Source organism: Tamandua tetradactyla, chromosome 6, assembly GCF_023851605.1.
Source record: "Tamandua tetradactyla isolate mTamTet1 chromosome 6, mTamTet1.pri, whole genome shotgun sequence".
Taxonomy (NCBI): Eukaryota; Metazoa; Chordata; class Mammalia; order Pilosa; family Myrmecophagidae; genus Tamandua; species Tamandua tetradactyla.
Genome location: NC_135332.1, coordinates 138,356,132 through 138,381,054, shown reverse-complemented (window position 1 = coordinate 138,381,054; position 24,923 = coordinate 138,356,132). Strand labels below are relative to the sequence as shown.

The 24,923-nt window shown below is 34.0% G+C and overlaps 1 protein-coding gene across 7 annotated transcripts in view; it reads right to left on the bottom strand.

Moving 5' to 3' along the window:
* Positions 1–7,138: 7,138 nt before the first annotated feature.
* The window catches only part of DPY19L4 (dpy-19 like 4), a 127,644-nt gene continuing 109,859 nt past the window's right edge, over positions 7,139–24,923 (bottom strand). For 4 of the 7 annotated variants that reach the window (XM_077167240.1, XM_077167237.1, XM_077167235.1 and 1 more), the window contains 2 exons: positions 13,071–13,229; positions 7,139–11,442 (listed from right to left, as the gene is read on the bottom strand). In XM_077167240.1, the coding sequence (XP_077023355.1) occupies positions 11,278–11,442; positions 13,071–13,229 (324 nt within the window). In that variant the 3' untranslated portion in view covers positions 7,139–11,277. The remainder of the gene's footprint in view (positions 11,443–13,070; positions 13,230–24,923) is intronic. The other 3 variants (XM_077167234.1, XM_077167236.1, XM_077167239.1) reach the window with 1 other exon arrangement.

Below are 24,923 nucleotides of genomic sequence, written 5' to 3'. Positions count from 1 at the left end.
AAGATTAGAATAATTGATAATTTTATTAGGAAAAAATCATGTTTAAAATTTCAAACTGACACTTGTTTATCGAGTAATGTCATATGATCTTAGAAAATTTTAAAAGAAAATTAATCCAACTTATAAACTACTTTTTACAGTTGTTTTCAGAAAAAAAAGTTTGCAGTCTTATGTAAAACATTCAGGTCTCTCATATGGTTTGACAGATTTTTTAAAAGTTATTTTTGGTAAGGTCTTCTTTTAGGAAAAAATAATCTCAAGGGGTTTTTGTGCCACTATAATCTCTAATACTTATTCAAAATTACTGTGTATTTACTTAATTTCTTGTTATGTGCCTTATTATATGCTTATGATACAATAGGTTAGAATTTTATCTAAGTATCATGAAAGCTGTATTGTGGGCTTGGTGAGCATTTTGATTTTTTCTTTCCCACTTTTGGTAAAGATTTTAAAGATTTTTTTCATTGGAATTTTAAATGGTTTTAAATAAGTAATAGTTTTCATTCAAAGTGGGTTCTTTCTCATACTATCTTTTGTTGGTGGTTGAATGTAAGAGTACATTTTAATGTTGCTTCAGTAATTGTATAATATAAATTTGTTTCTTTAAAAAATAAAACTTTGCTTTTTAAAAATTATTTCTTCAATGCTTGATTAGATTTTTAAATTTTTATTAATAAAACCAATTAGCATAGAATTTGAACATTCTTTTTATCACATAATTGTATATTCATCATGATCATTTCTTAGAACATTTGCATCAATTCAGAAAAAGAAACAAAAGGAAAACAAAAAAATTCATACATACCATACACTACCCCTCCTTTTCATTGATCACTAGCATTTCAATCTACTAAATTATTTTAACATTTGTTTCCCCTATTATTTATTTATTTTTAATCCATATGTTTTACTCATCTGTCCATAAGGTAGATAAAAGAAGCATCAGACACAAGGTTTTCACAATCACACAGTCACACTGCAAATGCTATATCATTATACAATCATCTTCAAGAAACATGGCTACTGGAACACAGCTCTACATTTTCAGGCAGTTCCCTCCAGTCTCTCTGTTATGCCTTAACTAAAAAAGTGATATCTATTTAAAGCATAAGAATAACCTCCAGGATACCCTCTCGACTCTCTTTGGAATCTCTCAGCCACTGACACTTTATTTTGTCTCATTTCTCTCTTTCCCCTTTAGGTCGAGAAGGTTTTCTCAATCCTTTTGGTGCTGAGTCCCAGTTTATTCTAGGATTTCTGTCCCACGTTCCCAGGAAGGTCCACACCCCTGGGAGTCATGTCCCACGTCTTGATCTGTTAACTAAAAAAAAAAAACCTGCTGGACTTAAAATATTCTACTATTGTGCTAAGAGAAATACAATTTAGATTGCACAAAACTTTTCCTTTAAAGAAAATATAACTCAGCTGTCTTTTAAAAGAGCTGTATTGTTATATACAAGACTGTTTGCAGTCTTTTTTCAGAGCAAAATCTAACAACTAGTTGTGAATGGTTTAAAAAATAGAATAATTACTAAAATATTAGTTGTAGGGGTTTTATAGGGGGAGAAAAACAAAACAGGACCAAAGTTTATGTACCTTCCTCAGTAGTCTTAACTGACTTTTTGTTCCTATTTCAGACTAAGGTAGTATCAGTATTCTGGTTTTCAGGAAATATATACTATGTAGTTTTTAAAGAATGTTGTCCCACCGATTATTTATTCAAGCAAGGAGTTGTAACTGTATAAATGAGGTCTCAGTTACACTTTTGCCTTTATGCATACTATTTATCATATAGCATTGTGCAGGTATCCAAGAACACAGCTGCTCTAGATCCTTGTGGTAGTCACCTTAATTTTTATAACCTGAGGCATATGTTCCAGAGAACAGGGATATTTGTCTGGTCCAGTGACCTTGGTGATAATAGTTATGATTGAAAGCTGCTTATGGCAAGCCCAAATCAGCACTGTAAACAGATTTTTGTTGTTATTTTCAGTTCTAGGGTCTACGTAGTAATTGTAGTAACAGATGTTTAAAGAGCTATTTTTTGGGTGTCACTTAAAAACTTCACATTCTGGCCTCTCCCCGACCCCCACCCCTTACCATTGTTATCCAGATCATTTAAAATTCATACCACATCCTATAAGTACTGATTATAAAGATTGCTGATTAAGCAAAGTTTTGCATCAGAATGTCATTTCATTGCTCTGACCAAAGACTGGCTGTTCTGATTTTAACTCTTCTCTGTTAAGCATTTTTTGTTTCCTAAACTCCTTTTTGAAAGAAGACCCGGTACAAAGCAGCCTTTACTTTGTTTCCTACTGTTAATAGACTAATAAGAAAATGGGAGTTTAAATGTGAACAGACTGGAGTAGGATGACAAGGTTTGATGGGCATTTTCATTACGGCACTGTATTCAAAATAACAACAAAAATAGTACAGCTAGGAGCCTCTGACATTGTCTCCTGTTTTAACATGGTCTGTTCATTTAATTCCCTTTTTCTGTTTGAGAGAATATTCATCTAACAGAAGAAGATGCTGTAAATATTTGTAACAACGTTTTTTTTAACCAGGCCAAAAAAGGGAAAAGAAGGATTTGGGGGAGAAAGTTAACATATAAAGTGGTTTTATATAAAACATCGATTGTCTTGTTATTTTGATAAGCAGCAGTATCAGCTTTCATTTGTAACATAGCTTGTGACATTGGAAGAAAAAGATTCTGTGATTGTTGAAATACTTATGTTACAAATGCAGAGAAGATGAAATATTAAAAAACATATTTTCTAAAAAAAAAAGCTAGGCAGAAAGGCAGTTTCCCAGACTGCACTTCTACTTCTTTCCAGCAGATGGCGATCTTGGGCCATCTCTTCGCTTAGGCCCGACTTTCCCTGACTAAATCAGCTGGCTGGACCAGGACCTAACCAGACGCAAAGCCAGTCAAAGCTGCAGGTCTCCGTGCGCACTTGAAGTCGCCAACCCCGGAACCGCTGGTTGGGCAGTGTGCACCTGGGCAGAGATTCTGTTTGTGGGTACTGATGGGTCTGGATCCCTAGTGGAATGACTTTAGGCTGTGGAACTATTTCATTTACTCCTGCACACAGCCAGCCTGGGAGTGGCTGGCAGTGCAGCACACTTGCTCCCTTGTGACTGCTCCTCTGCTGGTGCATACCATGAGTGCTCTGAGCCCTAGAGTGCCTTCAGTGTGGTGTGGCTAGCTCCCTGATCCCTTCACCTGTGTAGCTTCCTGGTACCTACTTCTTCTCCCATGCTCTGAGCCCAGGAGCGCCTGGTGGTGCAGCGTGGCTAGCTCCCTCATCCTACTTCTCCGCTTGTGCACCTAGCTAATGTTCTGGACCTCCATGGAACAAGGATAGAAGCAGTGGGACCCAGGGGGTCGCTTTCACTCATCAAGTATTATGTCAGCTCAGCTCTGCATCACTGCCTGCATCTAAAGGGAGGACCCTTTCAGTCTAGGTCAAAACCAGCAGCGCGTGACAGCCTGTCTCAGGGGTCGGGGTGTGTGTGTGGGGGGGGGGGGTAGGTATAGTGCTTCACATGCTTCTGTGCCTAGGTATGCAAAGTCTGCTGGCTTCCAGGCACCCATGGGAATTCCCGGAGGAGCTGAGAGGTAAGATCTCTCAAGCTGATACCAATGTGGGAGTGTCAGAGCGGATTGCTCCTTCCACACCCACTCCGGCCTGTGTGTTGCAGTCGACCCCAGGTCAGTCACGACTGGGAAAATTTGCCCCATCCCCTCAATCTTAATTTCTCTGCTTTTTCATTCCAGGTCCTCCCTATACAATGTAGAAATCCCTCTCTGGTCGTTCATACCCTGGAATCGCCGTCTTGATCATTTTCCTGTCACTTCTCCAGTTCCATTTAACAGGGGTGAACTCAAGCCTATTCTATTCTGCCATATTTCTGGAAGTTATATTTAATGATGAAAGACTGAAAGCTTTCCTAAGATTGGGAGCGGACAAGAATGTGCACCTTTGACATTTCTATTCAACATTGTAGTAGAGATCTTGGTCAGGGCAAATAGAGAAGCAAAATAAATCAAAGTCTCCAGATTGGAAAAGAAGTAAAACTATTCTATTTGCAGATGACATGACCTTCTGCAGAAAATCCTTTGAAAATTTAATAGTTAAGACGGCATTACTCTCTAAATTGATCTACAGATTCAACACAATCCCTATTAAAACCCTGGCTGGTTTCTTTGCATGTATTGACAAACTGATCCAAAATTCATATTTAAATTCAAGGGATCCCAAATAGTAAAAACAATCTTGATAAAGAATAAATTTGGCGGACTCATACTTCCTGATTTCAAAACCTATTGCACATCTACAGTAATCAAGATAATGCGGTACTTGTATAAGGACAGGCATTAAGAAAATGAATAATATTGGGAATCCAGAAATAAACTCATACATTTACAACTGATTTTCAATTGTGGTGACAAAAAATTCAATGGGGAAAGAATAGACCTTTCAACAAATGCTGCTGGAACAAAGGGACATCCACATGGAAAAGAATGAAGTTGGACCCTTCCCTCATACCATACACAAAAAATTCACTCAAATGGATCGAAGACCTAAAGGTACACCTTAAAACTTTTAGAAGAAAACTGTCAAATAATCAGATGTAAAGATCGTCAATTAAGATGAGCCAAATTGAAAGCAACAGTTAAGACTTTGTTCACTGAAGAACTGTGAACGGTTCTTTTTTTTTTTTTTAAATGCACATTGATTTATTAGAATATGAAAAAGATTCAGTTTCTTCTGTACAGGCGGCAGAGCGGCGACAGCTGCAGTGGCTTGGTACGGAGTGGTCGATGTCAGTCTTGTATGGTAACTCCTGCCCCAAACTTGCCACAGTACAAGCAAGAAGCAAAATGAAGTGCTGGAAGCAATGGAGACAACCAAATCAGTAGGCTGAGCCCTCAATCTTGGGGTTTGTTCATATGAAACTTATCCCCGCAAAGGATAGACTAAGCCACTTCAAATTAGGCCTAAGAGTCACCCCCAGAGAACCTCTCTTGTTGCTCAAATGTGGCCTCGCTCTCTCTCTCTCAGCCAATACAGCAAGCAAATTCACCACCCTCTCGCTCTCTACGTAGGGTATGACTCCCAGGGATGTATCCCTAGCAAATGTGGGATAGAAATCTTAGAATGAGCTGGCACTCAGCATCAAGGAATTAAGAAAACCTTCTTGACCAGAAGGGGGAAGAGAGAAATGAGACAAAATAAAGTGTCAGTAGCTGAGAGATTTCAAATACAGTTGAGAGGTTATCCTGGAGGTTATTCTTAACACATTTTATAGCTATTCTCTTTTTAGTTTAAGGTATATTAGAGAGGCTAGAGGGAAGTGCCTGAAACTGTAGAGCTTATGTTCTCCTTTAGCCATGTTTCTTGAAGATGAATGTATAATGATATAGCTTTTGCAATGTGACTGTGATTGTGAAAACCTTATGTCTGATGCTCCTTTTATCTACGATGTTGACAGATGAGTAAAAAATATGGATTAAAAATAAGGGCACAAATGTTAAAATAAATAGAATGTTAAATAAATAAAATGTTAAAATAAAATGAAATATTAGTAAACAATGAATTAGAGTGGTAAGGGGTATAGAAAAAAAATAGGGGAACAAAGGTTAAAATCTATTGAGTAGGGTGGGGCCACCATGGCTCAGCAGGCAAAGCTCAAGCCTGCCAGGCCAGAGACCTGTGTTCAATTCCCAGTGCCTGCCCATGTGAAAAAAGAGAAAAACATCTATTGAGTAGATGGAAATACTAGTGGTCAATGGGAGGGAGGGGTAAGAGATATGGTATGTATGAGTTTTTACTTTTTATTTCTTTCTGGAGTGATGCAAATGTTCTATAAAATGATTATGGCGATGAATATACTATGTGATGATATTGTAAGCCATTGATTGTGCACCATACACGGAAGGTTTGTATGTTAAGAATGTTCATATTTGAAAGGAATGTCAATACTGCAGAATGTTAAAAATAGATGGTAAATCATATTTAAAAATACTAACTTATGTGTGAGGCTAAAGCAAAAAATGTGTATTTGATACAAAATTTATATTTTGACTAGTACATTTCCTAATATAACTTATGTGGACAGTTTAATTGAACACCATAAGCACATGGAACCTTGAGTAGGACATGAGATTTTGTAGGTTTGTCCAGAGTGATGCCCCAATAAATCCCAGAGTGATTTGAACAGTGAATAAAAAAGTATTTGCAAAGTCCCCTTGGGGGAATGGTAAGAAAGGGGGAAAATTCCACTTCCCCATGTGGAGAATTCCTGATATTCTCACATGCAGTGGAGGCAACCAAAGCAATAGGACAAACCCTCAATCTTGGGGTTTGTTCCTAAGAAACTTATCCCCATAAAGGATAGGCTAAGCATCATTTTTCATAATAGCTAGAGTAGAAACCCAGATTTCCATCAATTGATGAACGAATAAACAAAATGTGGTATTTCCCTACAATAGAATACTCAATGAAAAGGAATGATACACTTGACTCCCAGGGTTGAGCCTGGTACTGGCACCATGGGATGGGTAATGCCTTCTGGACTAAAAGGAGGAAAAGAAACATAAATTAAGGTGTCAGTGGCTAAGAGAGTTCAAATGGAGATGAGGGGCTATTCTGGAGGTTACTCTTATGCAAGCTTCAGCCAAATATTGCTAAATGCCTTGGTTTGCCATGTCCAACTGCCATGGTTTTAAAAGGAATGATACATGCAATAACATGGATGAACCCTGAAAATAAACTAAGTGAAAGAAGCTAATAACAAAGGCCATATATTTTATGATTCTATCTTTGTGAATTACCCAGAACAAGCAAATATAAAGACAGAAAGTAGATTACTGTTTACCAAGGGCTGGAGAGAATGGAGTGGTTAGGGAAGATGGCTAAAGCATATGGAGCTCTTTCTGCGATGATGAAAATGTTCTAAAATTGACTGTCAATTTTAGATGGTCATACAACTCTGTGAATATACCAAAAATCATTGAATTGTACTCTTTAAATGGGCAAATTGTAAGGTATTGAATTATATCTCAATAAAGCTGTAACAAAATTCTCACGTATAAATAAAAGACAATTTAAAACCCTAAAGAGTTTTATTATGGAAATAAAATAAGGGTAATTAAATATGATATAAGGAATTTAATTCTTGATAAAAGTATATTTAAAGTTACAAAATTTGAAGTGAACTAGTTCACAACCCAACTCTTTCAAAGTACTTATATTAATTGAAATTAACTTTTAACCTCTTGCAAAGATGGAACCTTAGTTACAGGAGTAATACATTTAATCTAAATATACATTTTCAGAAGATATGACCCAGAAGTTAACATACATAGAGAGTAGTTTTCATTTTTGTTAAATAGCTGTATAAAACTATTAAAATGTAAACTATGAAAAGGTTGCTTATGAAATATTTCAAACCATAAGTCTGGAATACATGTTTTTTCTTTTTTACATGTTTCTTTCTGATAGCATTATTCCACTAAATACATATTGCCAGAAGTTCACTACATCACTCACAGAATACACATAGGATTATATATGCCAAGATTAAAATGTTACCAATTCCAGAGATTCATAAATAGAAATGATTCAAAAAGTCCTTATTTCAGCAAATTTGTTTCCAATATTTACTTTTATTATTATGGAAAACAAATAAGAATAATGTTTACAAACTGAATGGACAGAAAATAGTTAAGTCAAATACATCCCTTAAGAATTTTCACATCTGATTAAAGTGTTACACATTCAAAAACTTAATAATGAGGTATAATTTCAGTAAGAAATTGCCCAGTTTTACTTGCATTTTTTAGAGCTGTAATTTTAACATATATTGGGATCTAGAACTACTTAGCAAATAGCAACAATGAAACATATTTTAAACTGGACAGATGAAGAAAATATATTGAGATGTAAATTAGAAGGTACTTACTGCTTTACAATAGATTCTTAAATATGCACAATAATTCATACCCAATGCTTTTTAAACATTCGTGTATTTAAAATAAAGTTTATCAAAAAATAGACTGACAATTCTTAGAAATGCCATCAATTTTACAAAGAGAGGCATGACTTTTATCCACAAAAAGACATCAAAATGTTTTAACAATTCAAAAATAAAAGAATCTCCCCAAATTGGTTTCTCAAAAAACAAATAAAACAATCTAACGGTATTTTATTTTCCATTTCCTTTGGAGAATTCAGTCAAGTTTTTAAGATGAAATACTTTTTTTTTTTTTTACTTCAGTTCAACCAATATTTATTTAATGCCTAGTCCTATTCCTGTCAGTGTTAAAGATGCTTGGAATAATAAAATGGTTATCCTCAGTGCCCTTCAAGAAATTAATTATCTATTTTTAAAGTGTATTTCCGAGCTCCAACTTGTAATATAATTTGATTTCCATTTCTGCTTCTCCTTTTACTCACTCTGAACTGTACAGAAGAGGGTGCCACAACATTGAGGCTATTAGTGATTTGAGTTAATGTTCTTAAAAAGTATGCTGTCCATATCCACAGAAAGTAATAATGAAAGAAGTTAGTGCTGGAGTACAATACATACTCCTTTGGTAGTAAAACTCGACCGATCTAACAAAAAGCACCAAGATACAGATGCTAAAGTTGGAAAAAATATTAACCAACACGGAATCAAGGTCATATACCTTATCAAGTAAATTTTATTTGTTGGTTTGTCTCTTCTAGCATTTAGGAAGCTGAATAAATTAATTCTGCAGTCTAGAAATACTATCTCTACCCTAAACAAACACTTATTATTAATTAAAACTAGCAATGAAAATAGCATAATGAGAACTCTTTTTTTGTGCTTCTCGATGAGGAAAAAGTTATCAAAATTTTCTTATGGAAAGAAAAAATGGATAATATCTTTTGGAAAATAAAAAGTAAAAACAAAAACTTAGAAATAAAGAAGTTAAGGCACTTATTTCAATGGGTTTGCAACACCCAAAATAAAGTATGTTTTGTATTTCTTCAAGTAATACCTTCTGTCCCAAAACTATTAACTTGGCTCTTTTCAAAGGAGATCTTTATTGTCAAACCTAACAACTGCAAATTTATCCAAGTGGAATCACTTGAAGAATTTTTAATCATTTGTTGCTCTATAAATAAGTAAGGAAATTAATTAAATGCAATCCAACTCCAAGTTATCTTGTACTATTGCTTTAACTACAATTAAAATAGAAGAAAATAAGTCTATCTCTAATACTCAATATCATTATTTCTATAATAAAGTTTGTATTTTCCTTTTCAACTGCTGCTGAATGAAAATTCATTAAAAAATTCTATTAAAAATCTTTCCAAATTGATTTTATTTAAAAAATAAGTTGAAGGAAAAGCAGCTTACTAATATATCAAAAAACAAAACATCCAACCAAAACTGAATTAATTCAGCACATGTGATCATTAAATAGATTGCTAAAAATTCAATGAAATATTTCACACTAATCAGAAAGTAGTGTTTCTATTTCTCTTTCAAATATGCAAACTGACTTTTAAACATTGTTTTACATGCCCAAATCAAATATACTTCTGTGACTCTTCATTGTGTAAGCTAACTGTGAATAACTCATTACTAAGATATACAAAGAAAACCTTAAATACTTTGCATGCAGCTATCTTAATATAGTTAACATTTATATAAAAGTGTGAAATGAGGACCAATGAAACCTATGTACCCAATGTATAATACCACTGCAAACAAGTTTCAAAGGAGCAAAGCATCCCAGAGCTAGTCTAAAAATGCATGTGCTCTTGTACTTCTAAATATAATATACATATCAGAAAATAAAGATAGTGGAAACATGTTCCTTTCGAAAATGTAGTGACTTAGAGCATTGAAAATGTAATTTTTATAATACCCTAACAAGTGAAAATTTTGAAAAAGTAGTCATTGAGGTAAGGTAAAACTAAATGTGCATTCCATCTTATTAAAATGATGTATCTATAGGCTACATCTTCCCTGAATCTCTTTATAAAGCCAAGTTAATAATTTCAGAATTTCTTTTGATAGATTAAAATTATGAAAATATTTAATTTAAAGGAACATAGCCTTTAGACTGTAAAATGGTGTTACAAATTTTATTATAATTGTCATTTTGTTCTTAATGTTGAAGAGTGCATCAGTTTCATAAATAGCACTTGTGTTTTGTAACAAATATATCTACATGCAGAGATATGTTTAAGAGCATCTGCACATACCTCCAAAAATTGTTACTCATTTTGGTGTACAAATTCTTATTCTGATTAATATTTCATTTTTGGCTTAATATTTCAGTAGAATACATGTGAATGGACCCATAGCCTTACAGTTGTTTAAAGACCTGAATATTCTTTTAAACGTTTATTTAAAAAATATGTAGGGGGTGGTGCAACAGTGGCTCAGAGGCAGAATTCTCATTTGCCACGCCAGAGCCCCAGGTTTGATATCCAGAGCCTGCCCATGCGAAAAAAAAAAAAATGTAGGTAACATATTTTTATCATGATTAAATGAAAAAAGCTAACCACTTGAAGACAGTCATAAATTAATAAAATGCAGTATCATGCAATATGTATTACTAAGAAAATGCTCACTTATATAAGCAGTGGAAAATAAGAATAGTATCATGGAAAATGAGTGTTCTGAATATTGGATATTTACCCTAATGTATATCCTTAAAAATTACTTTCCTATGCATAACTTTTGTTTTAATTTAAATGCCACATATCCTCAGCTAACATTTAAATTAGTTTTTTTGTACTATTCAGTTTTATTATAAACCATTAAACACTTTCAGAAATAGACTTGTGAGTAAACATAATTCTTTCCTTCTATCATCTAATTATATCACATTAAGTATTTATTAAATGTTATGTTTGAAAGATATACTATGACCTTGAATATATTCAAAGTCAAGATCAATATTATGATAGAATGAAGATTTATGGGGAAAGTTTTATAATATTTTAGAAGGTAAAACCCTTCTAAATTTACTTACTATGTAACAGTAAGGGAAACACCTGGCTGGAATACCATAGTGTCGTAGATTTGACATTTTACCAAAGGACAGTAATGTTTGATCTGTTTCCCACAGAACTCTGGATCCAGTTAACAGCAAGAGGGGAAAAGCAGCAGCAATATTTCAAATGTCCATATTCTAATCTGCAAAAGGTACTGTGTAGGTAGAAGAAAACTGCATTTTACTTCACATAGTATAAGTCTTTGAAATGAAGGTTCTATTATTTTTCAAGATTGGAAGGATATCACAGTGTTGATTTTATACACAAAGTAGGATCTATTCCAGTATACTCTAGTGAAATAATTCACATATGGAGAATAGTTAATTTTGACCTCATGACAAAATCTCCCATATTTTGAGTAGGTTAACTTGTCGCCTTCTTTGCAAACCACCTATCAAAAGATATGAAACATACTATTAGAAAACTTTTTAATCTTTTAGGAGAAATAAAATCAATGTACAAGTGACTAGATTTATATGAAAAATATATTGTTGTTAAACATGAACTATTGAACATTTTACATGGTTTAGCAAATAGAAGCCTCTTCGTAAGTGAGTCAGCATGTCCATTAAATTCTTGAACTTCCCATTAAGATTTAGAAAACAATATACTGTGTTTGCAGTTTAGAGATTTAATCCTAAAATTCAGGAGATAATCTTTCCCTAGTTCATTTTCATTCCTCTGAAGAACCTTATCATGAGCCGACCAAGGCTTAGAAATGGACATCTTACACTCCTAATGTATATTTAAATTCTTCTCCTTATATAAAATTGACTCACAGTTATCTAGTAAGCACATATATTTCTGTGACTTACCCAATGCAAACATTTATACTCCTGCCTAACAGGGTTAATTAAATAAGATAGCTTGAAGAGTTTTTTTTTTTTTCTTTTTAATAATAAAACACTCAATATTCTCATGTCTAGGAAAGATGTCAGAGAACTAATTTTGAGAGTAAAAGGGTGGATTAGGAGACAAAAGAAGTAACCTGATTTTCAAAATGGATTAGAAAGATAGGTGGACCTGCCCAAGAACAGAGTAAAAAGGCTTCAGATATGAGGTACTTATATAGCAGTAATTATGGAATATCTGATGTTTAATAAAATTCCATTTTTCACCAAGAAACCAAAGATCATAGCTATCAAGTCCCAACAGAGGAAATTAAAAATACCTGCAGCATAAAACAGAATAAGTTTATGTTGCAAGAGTAAGGAGTCACACAAAAAAGAGAAAAGTAGAAATCACAAAAACTCATTTCTCACCTCCAAATTGGTCCAGGGGTAAAATAAGGCTATGATTATTTGGGAAGGGAGAGAAAAAATCTTGGCTGTAACCTGAACAGAATATGTGCTCCATCTTAGAATGACCTACTAAACTTTTCCCGAGGTTTCTCATCCCCAAGTTTCTCAGTAGTCAAGGCATTCATTCCAGAAAACACTAATTACCAGATATACAAATTTTCCTATCAATCTTAGTTGCCAGACATACAATATATACACTGGAGGCTGAGAAGTAAGAAAGCCTGTTAAAATAGTGGAACTAAATATGGAAATGAAGATACAACTAAATCCCAACATCCAGAGTAGATTTGAATACACTTATTATTTTTTGTAGGTCATAGGGACTTACTGTATAGGAACTATGCAATTTAGTAAGCAATTTTTCAGATATGTATCAAATTATAAGAAATTTCTCAACATAATTATATAGTAAAATCCATTTTATCTTAAATTATTATGTGTAAAAATTAAATTATCAAGTTAAAAAAATCATCATGTAAATAAAATTGTCAGCTTCCATTTATAAATGATGAGACACATACAAAGACAGGCTCTGAAAAAGGAATCCAGGTACGGGCAAAATGGGATTTTCAAAGGATTTTGAAAAAATACTTTAAACTATTTTTAATAAGCTCCTCCATTATAGAATTTAAATTATATTCTCAAGTTCTAAAAATAAAGTTTAAATAAAGTCATTCATCTAAAAAAAATAAGTTTAACAATCACAAGTGTTACTTACATGGCCATTTGCAACATCTAATAAATCTTTAACCCTACAGCCTCTCATGGTTCCCACCTCATTGCAGATAGCATCCTCTACAATTAGGTAATTAGCTTTGTAGGATGTCAGTATTTTATAAATATCTTCAGCAGATCGCTTTGAATAGATTTGATAGATCTGAAAGGATATAACAAAAAAACAGTAATTTTAAAAGACATTTAAAACTTCTGTTAATCAAAACTACATATCATTGAGAAAACTACATATCGATTCTACTATGTTCTTAGTATTGGGTACTATCTGTGGACAATTTAAAGATATTCACTAAGATTTGATTGTTGCCCTCAGGAAGCTTATATTCATATTTCATAGTTGGGTCAAGAATAAATATGAAAATTGGAAAATATAATGTGGTATGCAATTAAATTCTAAATTGTACAGTACAGTTATGACCACAACCATATTAAAATATGCAATGCATATAGACCACAAGGGAACACAGGAAATTTTAAAAATTGAGGACAATAGCAAATAAGTAAATTAATTCCTGTCTTAAAATTTACCGTTACTAAGATCTTTGATTTTGTATACTAAAACTTGTGATTACAAAAGAGTTAAAAGATGAAGATCACTTCTGTTCAGAAATAAATTTTCCAAGTTTATTTAAATGATGTACATTTAATTTTCTCAAGACTGTCCTTTAATTATGTTCTATAGAACATAGAAACTTAGAAACTTACTATTTATTTTCTAAGGAGACACTAATAACCTACTTGGGCTGCAATAAATATATATAAATCAAAGACCATAAATATAAATAGGATAAGGGGTATTATCATAATATTTTAAATATTTCATTGTAATATGCAGAATAAATGGGAAATCATTTAGGCAGATTTAGTAACCACTGACAATCTAATGGGAGGAAAATCTAAAGAGATGGATTTCTTAATGTCTGCCTCACAGAACATGAACTACTCTTGTATGATGCTCCATCCAAGACACAGTAAGAGATACCTGTACCAAGGAAAGGTCTGGCTTTAAATGTAAAATCTTCAAAACTGCATTGTTTTAAAAATACTGTAATCAAATTTGGAATAATGAACTAAGAATACTAAAAACAAGTTCTAATAACTCTATTTAGGCAATGGAAAAATGAATTAAGATTTACTAGAGCTCAATTTTCTAATCTTCAAAACAAGAGAAATGGGATGGATGATCTTTGTGGTACTTTACCAGTGCTAAAATTTTAATGAACTAAAACTTTAGTCAAAGAAATTAAATTCACATAGTTTATCTCTAAGAAAGCCTTATCATTCATTTTCATAAATATCTGAAAATACTTTGTATTTTCATCCCTTTCAATTAGAAAAGACTTGTTCAACAAATAAAACTAAAATACATTAAAAAAAAAAACCCAATAATTTCCTAAGAGAAAAAAAGCTGCATATTTTCAAACTGTAGTTTTATACTTAATATATTTTGGACTGTTCATTACCCTACATACCTGGGTAACATATCTTACCTAGAAAAATGACAAATGTAACTACTTTTTGTATATGTATAAGCTCAAATTGCCTTTTTACATATTGTCCTTTCTTTTTAAAACAACTTTGAGATATAATTCAGCCAATGTAATTCAGTGTTTTTTAGTATATTCAGAGTTGTGCATCCACCACCATGATCAATTTTAAATCATTTGTATTACCCCAAAAAGAAACTTCATACCTCTTTTTTTTTATTAATTAAAAAAAGAATTAACAAAACAATTAGAAATCATTCCAATCTACATGTACAATCAGTAATTCTTAATAACATCACATAGTTGCATATTCATCATTTCTTAGTACATTTGCATCGATTTAGAAAAAGAAATAAAAAGACAACAGAATAAGAATTAAACAATAGAAAGGAAAAAAAAACAAAAAACCTATACCTCACATACAGCTTCATTCAATGTTTTAACATAATTGCATTACAATTGGGTAGTATTGTGCTGTCCATTTCTGAGTTTTTATATCCAGTCCCGTTGTAAAGTCTGTATCCCTTCAGCTCCAATTATCCCTTCTCTTTTTTTTTTAATTAACGGAATAAAAAAAAATTAACCCAACATTTAGAGATCATACCATTCTACATATGCAATCATTAATTCTTAACATCATCACATAGATGCATGATCATCATTTCTTAGTACATATGCATTGGTTTAGAAGAACTAGCAACATAACCGAAAAAGATATAGAATGTTAATATAGAGAAAAAAATAAAAGTAATAATAGTAAAATCAAACCAAAACAAAACAAAACAAAACAAAAACCTATAGCTCAGATGCAGCTTCATTCAGTGTTTTAACATGATTACTTTACAATTAGGTATTATTGTGCTGTCCATTTTTGAGTTTTTGTATCTAGTCCTGTTACACCGTCTGTATCCCTTCAACTCCAATTGGCCATTATCTTACCCTGTTTCTACCTCCTGCTGGACTCTGTTATCAAGGACATATTCCAAATTTATTCTCGAGTGTCTGTTCACATCAGTGGGACCATACAGTATTTGTCCTTTAGTTTTTGGCTAGACTCACTCAGCATAATGTTCTCTAGGTCCATCCATGTTATTACATGCTTCATAAGTTTATCCTGTCTTAAAGCTGCATAGTATTCCATCATATGTATATACCACAGTTTGTTTAGCCACTCTTCTGTTGATGGAGATTTTGGCTGTTTCCATCTCTTTGCAATTGTAAATAACGCTGCTATAAACATTGGTGTGCAAATGTCCGTTTGTGTCTTTGCCCTTAAGTCCTTTGAGTATATTCCCAGCAATGGTATTGCTGGGTCGTATGGCAATTCTATATTCAGCTTTTTGAGGAACCGCCAAACTGTCTTCCACAGTGGTTGCACCATTTGACATTCCCACCAACAGTGGATAAGTGTGCCTCTTTCTCCGCATCCTCTCCAGCACTTGTCATTTTCTGTTTTGTTGATAATGGCCATTCTGGTGGGTGTGAGATGATATCTCATTGTGGTTTTGATTTGCATTTCTCTAATGGCCAGGGACATTGAGCATCTCTTCATGTGCCTTTTGGCCATTTGTATTTCCTCTTCTGATAGGTGTCTGTTCAAGTCTTTTTCCCATTTTGTAATTGGGTTGGCTGTCTTTTTGTTGTTGAGATGAACATCTCTTTATAAATTCTGGATACTAGACCTTTATCTGATATATCATTTCCAAATATTGTCTCCCATTGTGAAGGCTGTCTTTCTACTTTCTTGATGAAGTTCTTTGATGCACAAAAGTGTTTAATTTTGAGGAGCTCCCATTTATTTATTTCCTTCTTCAGTGCTCTTGCTTTAGGTTTAAGGTCCATAAAACCGCCTCCAGTTGTAAGATCCATAAGATATCTCCCAACATTTTCCTCTGTTTTATGGTCTTAGACCTAATGTTTAGATCTTTGATCCATTTTGAGTTAACTTTTGTATAGGGTGTGAGAGATGGGTCTTCTTTCATTCTTTTGCATATGGATATCCAGTTCTCTAGGCACCATTTATTGAAGAGACTGCTCTGTCCCAGGTGAGTTGGCTTGACTGCCTTATCAAAGATCAAATGTCCATAGATGAGAGGGTCTATATCTGAGCACTCTATTCGATTCCATTGGTCGATATATCTATCTTTATGCCAATACCATGCTGTTTTGACCACTGTGGCTTCATAATATGCCTTAAAGTCAGGCAGCGCGAGACCTCCAGCTTCGTTTTTTTTTCCTCAAGATGTTTTTAGCAATTTGGGGCAACCTGCCCTTCCAGATAAATTTGCTTATTGGTTTTTCTATTTCTGAAAAATAAGTTGTTGGGATTTTGATTGGTATTGCATTGAATCTGTAAATCAATTTAGGTAGGATTGACATCTTAACTATATTTAGTCTTCCAATCCATGAACACGGTATGCCCTTCCATCTATTTAGGTCTTCCGTGATTTCTTTTAGCAGTTTTTTGTAGTTTTCTTTATATAGGTTTTTTGTCTCTTTAGTTAAATTTATTCCTAGGTATTTTATTCTTTTAGTTGCAATTGTAAATGGGATTTGTTTCTTGATTTCCCCCTCAGCTTGTTCATTACTAGTGTATAGAAATGCTACAGATTTTTGAATGTTGATCTTGTAACCTGCTACTTTGCTGTACTCATTTATTAGCTCTAGTAGTTTTGTTGTGCATTTTTCCGGGTTTTCGACGTATAGTATCATATCGTCTGCAAACAGTGATAGTTTTACTTCTTCCTTTCCAATTTTGATGCCTTGTATTTCTTTTTCTTGTCTAATTGCTCTGGCTAGAACTTCCAACACAATGTTGAATAATAGTGGTGATAGTGGACATCCTTGTCTTGTTCCTGATCTTAGGGGGAAAGTTTTCAATTTTTCCCCATTGAGGATGATATTAGCTGTGGGTTTTTCATATATTCCCTCTATCATTTTAAGGAAGTTCCCTTGTATTCCTATCTTTTGAAGTGTTTTCAACAGGAAAGGATGTTGAATCTTGTCGAATGCCTTCTCTGCATCAATTGAGATGATCATGTGATTTTTCTGCTTTGATTTATTGATATGGTGTATTACATTAATTGATTTTCTTATGTTGAACCATCCTTGCATACCTGGGATGAATCCTACTTGGTCATGATGTATAATTCTTTTAATATGTTGTTGGATACGATTTGCTAGAATTTTATTGAGGATTTTTGCATCTGTATTCATTAGAGAGATTGGTCTGTAGTTTTCTTTTTTTGTAATATCTTTGCCTGGTTTTGGTATGAGGGTGATGTTGGCTTCATAGAATGAATTAGGCAGTTTTCCCTCCACTTCGATTTTTTTGAAGAGTTTGAGGAGAATTGGTACTAATTCTTTCTGGAACGTTTGGTAGAATTCACATGTGAAGCCATCTGGTCCTGGACTTTTCTTTTTAGGAAGCTTTTGAATGACTAATTCAATTTCTTTACTTGTGATTGGTTTGTTGAGGTCATCTATGTCTTCTTGAGTCAAAGTTAGTTGTTCATGTCTTTCCAGGAACCCGTCCATTTCATCTAAATTGTTGTATTTGTTAGCGTAAAGTTGTTCATAGTATCCTGTTATTACCTCCTTTATTTCTGTGAGGTCAGTAGTTATGTCTCCTCTTCCATTTCTGATCTTATTTGCATCCTCTCTCTTCTTCTTTTTGTCCATCTTGATAGGGGCCCATCAATCTTATTGATTTTCTCATAGAACCAACTTCTGGTCTTATTGATTTTCTCTACTGTTTTCATATTTTCAATTTCATTTATTTCTGCTCTGATCAACTTCATACCTCTTAACCACTACCCCTGAAATCTCCCTAATACCACCAGTCCTAGGTAATCACTAATCCACTTTCTGTCTCTTTAAATTTGCTTATTCTAAATAATTAATATAAACTGAGTCATACAAATGGAGTCCTTTATGACTGGCTTCCTTCATTTCATTTAATGATTTCAAGCTCCATCCATACTGTAGTATGTATCAATATTTCATTCTTTTTATATTGCCAAATAGTATTCCATTGTGCAGGTACATGACATTTTATTTACCTATTAATTAGTTGATGAACATTTTGGGTTGTCTCCACTGTGGGCTACTATGAATAATGCTGCTATGGATATTAGTGTACTAATTCTTATATGTCCGTATGTTTTAATTTCTCTTGAATATATACCTAGGAATGGAACTGCCAGATCATATACTTAACTATTTTGAGGAGATGCTTTGTTTTCCAAAGCAGCTGCATCATTTTACATTCCCATCAGAAGCATGAGGTTCCAATTTCTCTACATGCTTGTCAACACTTGTTATTATCTGTCTTTTTAATTACAGCAGTCATGAGGTAGTATCCCATTGTGATTTTTTTGCTATATGTAATTTAATACATACCCTATTCATAGGGGTGTGCAAGATGCATAGTATTGACAGTATATGAAATAACTACTATTAAAACTTACGTTAATAATATTTTCAACCTTAGGCACTGGTGAACCAGAACTATTTTTTCTTACGTTAAATCTTTTTTGCATTCCAAAGGGAAATTTAAATTCCTAATGGCAGTAGAAAAAAATGCACTTATTAATATTTTATGCAGATATACAAATTCTTATGACCCTTTCATTAAAAACCCACAATTCTGTGTACAAATAAAAACACCTTTTCAAACAATTTACACTTATGCTGAGTACATTAAGTTACTATGAAAATATTGCATATAGTATAAAGTCTTAAGTCAAAATTTAAAAGGCCAATATTTATATAAATGCACAATACTTTTTAGTGCCTTCTGATTGTTTTTTGTTTGTTTTACATTATTTTAATTACTGAAATCTAAGTTAAATTTTTTTTTTTAATTAATTTTCTGCTTCAGCATAGGAAGACAATGAGAACTTACAGAATAAACATTTCAAAACAGGATTAGGTAGAAATTTTACAAAGCAGAATTCTGTGTGCTTTAGTTGTTGAGTTGTCAAAGACAAAAATATCCCACTGCCCCATTTTTCTTGTATTTAACTTGAATTCCTAGATAATTATCTGAACTTCTACTCTGTCTATAAAGATACAATCTTTGAGAAGAGAATGCGAAGACTTTAGTTTTTCTAATAAACTCCAAAGCATCACTAGAAGCCATTTTCCATTTTCAGGGTATATTTAAAGACATGCTTATTTTAATATAAAACCCCAAAGTACTGAATATGGCTAGCCAGTTATACACTTGGCTTTAGTCTAAGAGGAATATTATTACAATCCACTATTAATTTCAAATTTAAGCATTTGGATTTCTACCGGCATACTACATTTTCTAATAAGATACTAAAGAAAAATGAGCTGTTTTTTTTCTTTTTAAAATGGTAAAATATTTCAACCCTAACATAAATAAATTTGGGGGGGAAAAATCCATGCCATGATAGGATTAATTAATTTGGGGGGTGGGAGTGCATGGTCCAGGAATCGAACCTAGGTCTCCCACATGGGGAAATACATTGCTTGAAGTCTTGGAAAATGGTTATAAAAGCTTAAAATTGTAAATTTATGAAAGCAAAATACACAGAAAATTTCTCTAGGAAAAAAATACGCAGCTACTAAGATACACAAAAATACAGTAGTACCATAGAATACAGCCAACTGTGGACCTGGCTTTTAAGACTTAAAAAATTCACAAAAAACTAATTAGCACCAAAACTGTGTAAAACCTTAAATGATATACTGAAGTGATTCCAGTCTAAATGTTGTATTCTTAAAAAGTTACATTTTAACTTGGGCAGTTTCCCCAGAAATAATAAATATGTATTTGTCAATCTTTAGAAAATATGCTAGTGTTACTGATTTTCATTACAATATTATGGTCCTGCATGGTAATTATCATTTACATTGTTTTGGGATAAGCAATAAAAACTTACAAACATTTCCCAAATAAAATGAGATTATTTAGTAAGAGTGGGAGTGGATGGGGAGGTGTTTTCCAATTAAAACTTATTTTTATACCCTTGTTTATTCTTTTTTTCTTCTAAAATACTTTGCTGCAGCTGTTTATAAGAACTTTATTACCTGATTTGAATTTCATATCCTGTATTTTTCCTGCATACTCTTTGGAAGTATTATTTAAGATTTTGGGTGGAATGGGGTGTGTAAAGTGAGCACAGATCACAATAGTGAAACAAGAGTTCTGAATAAGGAACAAATTATATATTGAACCCTGTTATAATGGAGAGTTGGGTTTAATTTTAGACAACAGTCACTTACAAATTTAATTACAAAATACTCAGCATGCAATCTGAAACAAGGCAAATTTCTTTCGGCTCTCATATAGTGAGATACATAAATTCCTCATTTACATAATATAGCTACCATATGACAAACCACAGTTCATTTGGTTATGTTTTACTGTTGCACATAAATAATGACACAGCAAAGAACAGCAACTAGTCCAAGGGCTTATAGGTCAAGAAATGATAGCATAACCCCCCCCAAAACGACTATTACTGGTTCCACAATGCGTTCTCCAATATACATTCTTGTGAAGTTGACATTGATGAGGATTTTGCTCAGTTCATCACAAAGTATGCGTATTTGGTAGTCATCTCTAAGAGGCTCCTCAGTGTGGATGTGTGATTCTTGCGTATCCTGCTTGCTCTCCTCCTGCACCATCACGGGCTCTACTCAAGCTCGCACTGGGTCCTCGCTGCTCCCTGCTCCGCAGCACGCACCACCAGCTCTCCCGGATGGCTGCAGGAGGGCCAAGGACAGCAGCTGCCACCCAAGGGCTGCACTGGGATCCCACTGTGATTTTTATTTACATTTCCCCAATGATTACTGAGTATCTTTTCATGTACTCATTGGCCATTTGATATTTTCTGTGGAGAAATGTCTATTCAAGTACTGTACCTTGTCTTTTTTTTTTTAAATTTTTTTATTAATCAAAAAAAAGAAAAGAAATTAACACAACATTTAGAAATCATTCCAGTCTACAAATGCACTCAGTATCATCACATAGATGTATGATCATCATTTCTTAGTACATTTGCATCGATTTAGGAAAAGAACTAGCAAAACAGCAGAAAAAGATATACAATGTTAATATAGAGAAGAGAATTAAAATAATAATACTAATAATATATATATATATAAAAAGGAAAAAGAAAAAACAAAAACAAAAGATGCAAACACACAAACAAACAAACAAAAAACCATATTTCAGGTGCAGCTTCATTCAGTGTTCCAACATAGTTACATTACACTTAGGTATTATTGTGCTGTCCATTTTTGAGTTTTTGTATCTAGTCCTGTTGCACAGTCTGCATCCCTTCTGCTTCAATTACCCATTATCTTACCCTGTTTCTAACTCCTGCTGGTCTCTGTTACCAATGATATATTCCAAGCTGATTCTCGAATGTCGGTTCACATCAGTGGGACCTTACAGTATTTGTCCTTTAGTTTTGGGCTAGACTCACTCAGCATAATGTTCTCTAGGTCCATCCATGTTATTACATGCTTCATAAGTTTAGTCTGTCTTAAAGCTGCATAATATTCCATCGTAGGTATACGCCACAGTTTGTTTAGCCACTCGTCTGTTGATGAACATTTTGGCTGTTTCCATCTCTTTGCAATTGTAGATAATGCTGCTATAAACACTGGTGTGCAAATGTCCGTCTGTGTCTTTGCCTTTAAGTCCCTTGAGTAGATACCTAGCAGTGGTATTGCTGGGTCGTAATCCATTCTGCCATTCTATGTCTTTTGATTGGGAAATTCAGTCCATTAACTTTCAGTATTATTACTGTTTGGATAATATTTTCCTCTACCATTTTGGCTTTTGTATTATATATATCATATCTGATTTTCCTTCTTTCTACACTTTACTCCATACCTCTCTCTTCTGTCTTTTCGTATCTGACTCTAGTGCTCCCTTTAGTATTTCTTGCAGAGCTGGTCTCTTGGTCACAAATTCTCTCAGTGACTTTTTGTCTATAAATGTTTTAATTTCTCCTTCATTTTTGAAGGACAATTTTGCTGGATATAGGAGTCTTGGTTGGCAGTTTTTCTCTTTTAGTAATTTAAATATATCATCCCACTGTCTTCTAGCTTCCATGGTTTCTGCTGAGAAATCTACACATAGTCTTATTGGGTTTCCCTTGTATGTGACAGATTGTTTTTCTCTTGCTGCTTTCAAGATCCTCTCTTTCTCTTTGACCTCTGACATTCTAACTAGTAAGTGTCTTGGAGAACGCCTTTTTGGGTCTATTCTCTTTGGGGTGCACTGCACTTCTTGGATCTGTAATTTTAGGTCTTTCATAAGAGTTGGGAAATTTTCAGTGATAATTTCTTCCATTAGTTTTTCTCCTCCTTTTCCCTTCCTTCTCTTCTCCTTCTGGGACACCCACAACACGTATATTTGTGCGCTTCATATTGTCATTCAGTTCCCTGATCCCCTGCTCAAGTTTTTCCATTCTTTTCCCTATAGTTTCTGTTTCTTTTTGGAATTCAGATGTTCCATCCTCCAGTTCACTAATTGTAGCTTCTGTCTCTTTAGATCTACCATTGTAGGTATCCATTGTTTTTCCATTTTTTCTTCTTTGTCCTTCACTCCCATAAGTTCTGTGATTTGTTTTTTCAGATTTTCTATTTCTTCTTTTTGTTCAGCCCATGTCTTCTTCATGTCCTCCCTCAATTTATTGATTTGGTTTTTGAAGAGTTTTTCCATTTCTGTTCGTATATTCAGCATTAGTTGTCTCAGCTCCTGTATCTCATTTGAACTATTGGTTTGTTCCTTTGACTGGGCCATATCTTCAATTTTCCGAGTGTGATCCATTATTTTCTGCTGGTGTCTGGGCATTTGATCAGATTTCCCTGGGTGTGGGACCCAGCTGGTTGAAAGCTTTTTCTGTGAAATCTCTGGGCTCTGTTTTTCTTTTCCTGCCCAGTAGGTGGCGCTCGTGGCGCTCGTCTGTCTGCACGGCAGTCGGCCCGGGAAACCGCGCGTGGAGACGGGGGTCGCTGGCCGCTGCGGCTTGGGAGAGTGCCGGTCCTAATTGCCCAGCTGGCCCAAAACGCCAAGCGTGACGGGAGGGCCCCGCTATCCAACGTTCCCAGTGAGACTGGGGAGCCACGTGCGTGGAGGGGACCCCAGTCGCCAGCAGCCCCGGCCGGGAAAACGCGCGCCCCTCGGGTATCTCACCGCAGCAGATTCTCCCTGCCCGTTCAGCTGTTCCAGAATGGGGTACGCTGTCTTTTTGGTCTCTGTCGTGACTCCGGGAGCTGTTTCGTATTGTTTCTGTTTCTTTAATTGCTTTTCTGGAGGAGGAACTAAGACCCGCGCGTCTTACTAAGCTGCCATCTTCTCCGGAAGTGTACCTTGTCTTTTTAATAGGCTTATTTGTCATTTTAATACTGAATTGTAATTTTATCCTTTTAATTATTGTAAGAATATTTACTCTTATTTTATACCTGAGATAAAGACATCAAGGCTAAAAATAATTGATCACTGTCACAAAACTACCGACTGAGCAAGGATACTTAAAACTCATGTCTTTGGATTTCAGGGCTTTTTCATTACAAATTTCTGACTCTCAGCTTTGCATCTTATTAAATAATAAGGTTTCTCAGTTTTTCTGAGGTGCTAATATAGGACCAGCTCTTGTTATCTTTCAAAAAACAATAAAATTGGGCAGGCCATGGTGGCTCAGCAGGCAGAGTTCTCGCCTGCCATGCTGGAAACCCAGGTTCACTTCTTGGTGCCTGCCCAAAACAAACAAACAAACAAAAACCCAAAACAAACAAAAAACCCCCAAAACAATAAAATCACAAATGTTAGGTAAAAAATATACCTACTATATGTCTTGAAAATATTAAGACCTGAAATATAGTTTGCAGAATATTCTATTTGTAGAATATTCTATTTGTAGAATATTCTATCCAGCACCTTTAGGTCCAGTGTCTACTGACATGCTAGGATTGAACATTCTGTGGCACACAGAATATTAATAAAGACAAGAATGTAGCATTTCAGTATAAGCTACAATGGGATTGCTTCTATTCTATCCAGTCTATATATTTTTATAGTGTAACATATATACAAAGCAAACAAATATAAAAGCAATAGTTTTCAAAGCACTCTTCAACAAGTAGTTACAGGACAGACCCCAGAGTTCATCATGGGCTACCATACGGTCCTCTCAGATTTTTCCTTCTAGTTGCTCCAGAATACAAGAGGCCAGGAGGCTTAAATATATATATTTAAAACCACAATCGACTTCTTAATTTCTTTTGTTGAGAAAATAACATATATACAAAAAAAGCAATAAATTTCAAACCACAGCATCACAATTAGCTGCAGAACATAT